Source organism: Vigna umbellata, chromosome 1 (assembly GCF_029865625.1).
Source record: "Vigna umbellata cultivar VRB3 chromosome 1, Vumbellata_1.0, whole genome shotgun sequence".
Taxonomy (NCBI): domain Eukaryota; kingdom Viridiplantae; phylum Streptophyta; class Magnoliopsida; order Fabales; family Fabaceae; genus Vigna; species Vigna umbellata.
Window position 1 is genome coordinate 105,319,491 of NC_142165.1, and position 6,846 is coordinate 105,326,336.

General features: G+C 27.7%; 1 protein-coding gene across 1 annotated transcript; it reads right to left on the bottom strand.

The window, feature by feature from the left end:
* Positions 1-1,370: 1,370 nt before the first annotated feature.
* LOC124828535 (cyclin-dependent kinase, putative (DUF581)) lies at positions 1,371-2,798 on the bottom strand. The gene is made up of 2 exons (XM_047301853.2): positions 2,132-2,798; positions 1,371-2,025 (listed from the first exon to the last, which is right to left on the bottom strand). Exons 1-2 carry the CDS (start codon positions 2,668-2,670, stop codon positions 1,866-1,868), a joined length of 699 nt encoding a protein of 232 aa, XP_047157809.2. The 5' UTR covers positions 2,671-2,798; the 3' UTR covers positions 1,371-1,865.
* Positions 2,799-6,846: the final 4,048 nt, after the last annotated feature.

Genomic DNA, 6,846 nt, shown 5'->3' on the forward strand with positions numbered 1-6,846 from the left:
GACATTCAGAAGCAACAAAGACACACCGAAAGACATTTACACCGAAACATATAATAAACGCACTTCAAAGTGCGACTACAAAATACAAAACGCACTTCGAAGTGCGGCCATTACTTTCCGCAATTCGAAGTGCGGTTAGGAAAATAACTTTTTATTAAATAAAGAGTAAAAAAATAAAATTAGAGGTGCAGGACCAAGACAATGAGATGTAGGGAGAATGATTCTTTTAAATATAAACAAATTTCAATTCTACTCGAAAAAATAAAAATACTTTTTTGTTTAGTTATAATATGTGTCAGAATTTAATTCTCCTTGAAGAGGACTTTGGCTCCTTCCGAGTAATTTTTACATGCATAAAAGTTAATATAAAAATAAGTTTTTTTTTTAATTTTATTATATTTTATCTCTCAAATATTTTAACACCCGAAAATATTTTTGAAGATTTGATTATAATTATACTAAATTATATATTATTTTTCATAGTAACAGTGAGAATGACTGAGTATGTAAATTGGCGGTGATGGAGTCTGTTTGAAGACAGCCTTGAGCATTTTCAAATGTTTAAGAAATATTTAAAAAAGTAGGTTGATGAGAAGGTTTTAATTTGATTAAAATTTATAAGATTAAATAAGTTTCCGAGGAGAAATAGAGAAAATGGGGCATATGGTGAGGAATAATAAAAGGGATTCGAAGGCATAAAAAAAGTAGCTGGGAACCATTATTTGATTCCCTCAAAAGATCCTAACTTTTTTCATTATTTTCTTTTTTTCCTTTTCATTATTTTCTTAGTGGATTCCTTCTCATACTCATCTCATCCCACATCGAAAAAGTTATTCTATACGTGTCACGCTTTGAATTTGCTTCATATACGTCTTCTTATTCAACTCTTCTTCTTTTCTATTGCAATAATGGTTTAAACTTTAAAAACACGTGTTTCCTTTCTTTCCAATTTTTTAAATTTTATTTTAGTTTTAACCTTATGTAAATAATTAATTTTAAATTATTTAAAATCTCAGTCTTGTTTTCTTTTTCAGATTCTGATTTTTTCGGTTTAAAAAGTTCAACAAACGTGATTTTTAAATAAAATATTAAGACAGGCAGTCTGATTATAAAGATACAAATCCTTATTTTCTCTCGCTCTCTCTGTATATGTGTGTATATATATATATATATATATATATATATATATATATATATATATATATATATATATATATATATATATTCACAGGTTGAATTAAAGATGAGAGACCAAAACTGTATTTTATATGGTATTCAGAATAATCCTTAAAAGAAATTATCATCAAATTTATTTTAGGAGAATATGATCTCACAATAAAAAAATGCTAAATTATAGGAGACTGAGTTCATAGGAAAGAAGAACTATGAATTAAAATTTCTAAGCTTGTGGTCCAAATTCTGGATGGTCTGATACAATACCCACATACTTCTACGATGTTACAAAATTGAAGCTTTATTCGATGTTTCAACAGGAAAAAGAAGAAGAAGGAAATCTCAGAAACAGGATGAGTTATTTCATCTTAGAGGCAGAACTCAGAAACAGAAAGAAACTTAATATGAGGAACTGAGATCTGAAAATTCCATAACTCTTGCCTTGTTCTTGATAGGACAAAAATACATCACAGTTTCTATCTACCCTTTACCCTTTAGCCGATCAAAACTTTTGTTTTTGTTTCAGATCAAGCTGTCTTGGTTAACTCTCGTAATCATATTTATTAATTCCAGATCATGGTCAATAACAGTATACTCGTATATATATTATTTTTATGTACGTAGTATTGCTTATTCATAGAGTCATCGTAGAGTGGTAGCATCATCGATTTCTTGTTTGTCACCACCAAACCTTAAAGTGCAAGAATCCCAGTTGAAAATATCTGTTCCCTGGTATAAGGCGAACTTGACATCTCAACAGACCTCGATGCTTCCGATCCACACCTCTCTTTGCGTTCATCCATCATTATTTGACTCGAACGACACTCTGGACTACAAAACGCTTTCTCTCCTCTGCATCACAAAACCACACCCAATTATTATCATAACCTAAAACACCAACCTTTGATTAATCAAAGTTTTGTCGGGATGAAGCTCTCATATATAAATATATATATACCTGTACATGTATATGTCCTTGCCGTGGAGTTTCTTTCCGCACAGGTTGCACGAACTGAGAAAATTCGATGTGGGATATGATGATTCAGACTCAAATAAAGGTTGTGGTGCGGCTCTTCTGAACACACCGAGGTTGTTCTTATTGATGTTGTTGTTGTTGTTAGAATAGTCATGTCTCTGAATTTCGCCTTGACCCCCATCGTAGTATACCTTGGTGAATGTTTCGTTAGGTACATGGCGTGTGACATAGGTGTATTCCTCCACATCAAACTCCTCTTGGATTTTCAAATTGGAGGTGCAAACTGCGTGTTTGGGCAAAACCTCGTTGGATTGTTTATCAAGAGCCACCACAATTCCAAGACCAACGCCACCGAGGTGGTAGTTCTTGAAGCCTCTTGGAGACTGCATCACGGTGCCTGATGGAGTTCTTGGACTTCCGGCGGTGGTGGTGGCGGCGTCCGGAAGCGTGACCGCACGACCCCTTGAGACCAACAACTCCGACAACTTTCCGATCATGGGTCGGGGCCTCTTCCCCAACATGATGAGAATTTGGCTGGGAAAGTGGGAGGGTTGGAATAGAGAGAAAGTATGAGGGGTTGGTGTGTTTATAAGAGGAGGTAGAGAAAGTTATGATTTTTAATTCATGGAGTGGTTGGGCCTAAGCCCCTGCTTTTCTTTGGAATTATGCCTCTCATCGTTGCTAGAGAAATACCCAACAATTCATTTTTTATATTTCATGCTCTATTATTTTATTCAATAATCTATTGTTTAACCTTAATAATGTCTCTATTCACTTCTCTGTGGGTCCCACTCTCTGAAAATTTTGTCATGTTCAATTATTCAGATACACTACAGGGAATATATACATTTGTTTAACACCCTCTGTGATGTTAGGTTCCCTATATCAGTAACCACTCCTCGTAATACACTACTTAATTCAATAATCACGTGAATGCTTTCATCTCAATATTATAATTCTTCTCATACACATATTCAGTTGGCAAAAATAATGAAGAAACAAAATATTTCACACAATTTATTATATATATAATGAATGGAATCATATGCACAGAGAGAATGGGAAGATGTAGTTATTTTGCTATAAATAAAATAAAATGACTTCCTACATAAATAATACAAAAAAAATTGCTGTCATGTTTATATTATTAAAGTAAGACTAAAAAACAAATTGCTCAAAACTATACCAGAACAATTCCTTCTCAATTAAGAAAGTTTTCATTATTTATGTAATAAAAATAATTATTTTGTTTTAATAAAAAATATATATAATAGAATTAAATAATCTTTAGGTTTACTAACATTTTTTGGTTTTCTATTTTCCTCAATGATTAATATTTTTTATTCAATATATATTTTTAAAAATGATTTCATATAATATCTTATTTAATTAACGTTAATATAATTTTTTTTATTTTACTCCTAAAAACTAAACAATAAAAATATAAAAAAATATGAAAAGTTATATAAGTAAATATCAATTCATGATCTTTTTAATAATGAAAACTAAATCTTTCTTACAAAAATATAAAAGTATAAATAAAGCAAAAACATATTATTTTAATTATATTTTTATCTTCACTCTACCTATGTAATGAAATTTGACATTATTCTTTTCATTAATATTTCGTACGAGAGTTTGCTCCGACCAAAGAAAAGTTTGAGTGTCGTTACCTCTCTGGTTGAAAAGGATTTGATGATATTTTGACCGTTGGATTGAAGCGATATGCAAGATGTTTTGGGACAGCTATCACTGCAACAACATCAACGGGCCCACTGATTTGACGTGTGAAAGTGACCAGGTGGACCCACTTCATCACAAGTGTACTTATTGCAGTCAAATTACATTTATATCCCAAAAATAATATGTCGTTTTCTTATCAATATTACCGTCACCAAGACACTGTACAAAACAATTCAAGCCCAAAAATGAGACATACTCACTCTCCTTTTAAATAGACCCTCACTGTTCCCAAATAGAAAAAAAAAAAGCACTTATTGCTAATATGAATCCAACTGCTTTTGTTTCTAGTGGATGTTATTTTCTACAAGTGAAAAGAAAAGTTCTCATACTAACTATTTCATTTTCCACAATGATTAATATTATTTATTTTCTCTTTTATATATAAATACAACTTATTTACATATAAAATTTATATAAAAATGTTTTTGTCTTTTCTTTTATATTATTTTTAAAACAATAGTACTTTTAACATTAACAGCATGTTCGTTTAAAAATAAAATCTTGTTTACGTCAATTCGCGCACATGAAAAATAAGAAGTTCTTATGTTTGTTTTCAAGAATTAGTACGGATGAAAAAATAGAAGATTGCGGAATGTATCTGATTTTTAATCTTCGTAAGAATAAAGGATTTGTAAGGATTTAAGCCAATTTTTATATTTATCCTTGTTTTAGTTTATAATTTTTGTATTTTTCTTCTATTTCTAGTAATAATAATAATAATGTTATTATTATTATTATCATTATTATTATTATTTTATATAATATTTTTATTACTAAGGATATTTTAATAATCTTCAATTTCTATCAATTAAATCATTTTTTTTATTTGTCATCGGTCAAATTCTACACTAATTCTCATAAACTTTACCTTCAAATCCACTCTCAATTACCTCAAAGTCCACTCAAACAAACAACAAAAAATTTATCCTCAAATTCATTGAAACACTCTCTCCCAAATCATCTCCTACAAATCCTCACATGTGAACAAAGCATAAAAGATCTTAGTTGTCATTGATCATATGTTTTATCATTATTAAATTAGTTTATATCTTGTATTTTATATTTCATTGTTGATAGTAAAGTTGTTATATCTAAAATTTTTAACAAAAAATTTAATTAAAAAATATTTAACAGTTAGATGCAAATTTTTTAAAAAACTAATTAATTGTGATATTATTTCTTTTGATTATATTGGTAAAAAGATATTATGAATATGTTAAATTTCATAAATTAGTTGTAATAAAAGTATTGTCTTCACGAAAAAACATAGTGATATTATGGAATGAAATTCATTGAGTAACAAAAGTAAAATAAAATTGTTATTAATTAAAGTATATCAATTAATTTAAATAAATGTTATGTTTCATTCTTACCCTGAGATACACATGCAAATATAATAGAATTAAAGGTATTGCAAAGTTATGTTTATTTCTTAAAATACATAATAAATTCAATAATTGTAAAGATGTGAGTCACATATAAATTATTTGAAAATTTAACTAATGAGTGTAATGATAAGACCATCATTCTTGAACATTTGTGAGTCGATAAGTGATATCAATAAAATAAAATACATACGTAAAAGTATAACGTATAAACATTTATTAGAACATGAAATCAATATTAATATTGTATCTATTATTTAATAAAATTCAATTAAAGAAATGTAACTTTACATCTTTCTAAACGAAAGTTTATATAGATTAGTTTTAAACCTAAAAGTTTAAACACTAAGTATAAAATTCAATCTCGGTTCTTTATATAAAATTTAAATTTGATTCTTTATGTTAAAGTAAAATATTTTATTTTAAAAGATAATATATCATAAACAAATAATTTTTCTTTCATATTTTTTATGGATAAATATTTTTTATGGGTGGATACAATTTTTAATGTTATTACATTTATTTTGTTTTACTCATATTTATTTATTTATTTATATTTATTACTATATTTACTCATGTTCTAACATGTGCCATTTTCCATTAATTGCGAATTGTAATGGTTACATTTATCTATAGAAAATTGCGTGTCTACATGTTAATTAAATCATGTTTTTATAACTAAGAATGAATAATAGAAAACAAAATCGATCAATATTAATTGTATTACCACACGCTACACTAAAACAAACATGCCAAAAATCTTCTATCATTAAGCTTAGATCATTGAAAGAATAGTGTAGCTCATATCTTCCATGTATTATTAGATCGCAATTATTCAATTAGATATTTTTTTTTATTTTTTTAACTTTTAATCACTATTAGTAAGATTTTGCATGAGATAAATACTACATAGAACAGCTATGGTGGATAAAAATTAACTTTGGAAGCATACACATAATGGACCCACAAGTAACCTACTTTTCATGATTTTTATTTTCAATTTTTAGGCATCGTTTACCATTTTTTTGCACAAACATTACTTACAAGTAAATTAAATGATACTGGTCCGTTTAATGACATAAATACTAAAATATTAAACCGAAGTAAAAAAAAAAAAGAACTCAACAAAAAAAAGTTCCAAATAAAAGCACTTTAATAAAAATTTGGATGATTTTTTTTTTCTAGAAATTTCTACATATTAAGCAATTTATTGACTAATAAAAAGATAAAGAAATAATGAGATGGTGATATAATTTTATATTTCCTCGTTTCATCACGTGTTAAAGGTTTCATTGTATTATATTATAAAATATCGCTTGTGAAATGCACAGGAAGAAGCATTGGAACAATAATAACTTTGACTCTGATGTTCTCACTAAAGGAATGGTTTGTTTTAGAAAAACTTAAACAAACTGTGGACTATTTTGGAAAGAAACTACAATTGAAATTAGTATTTTGACTAAGAGGATTGGAGAAATATTATATGGAGTTAATTTTGAATCTAATTATAGTATAAGATTAATTTATTAAGATAAAATTTATATTTTTTATAAATTATAATGTTGAAAC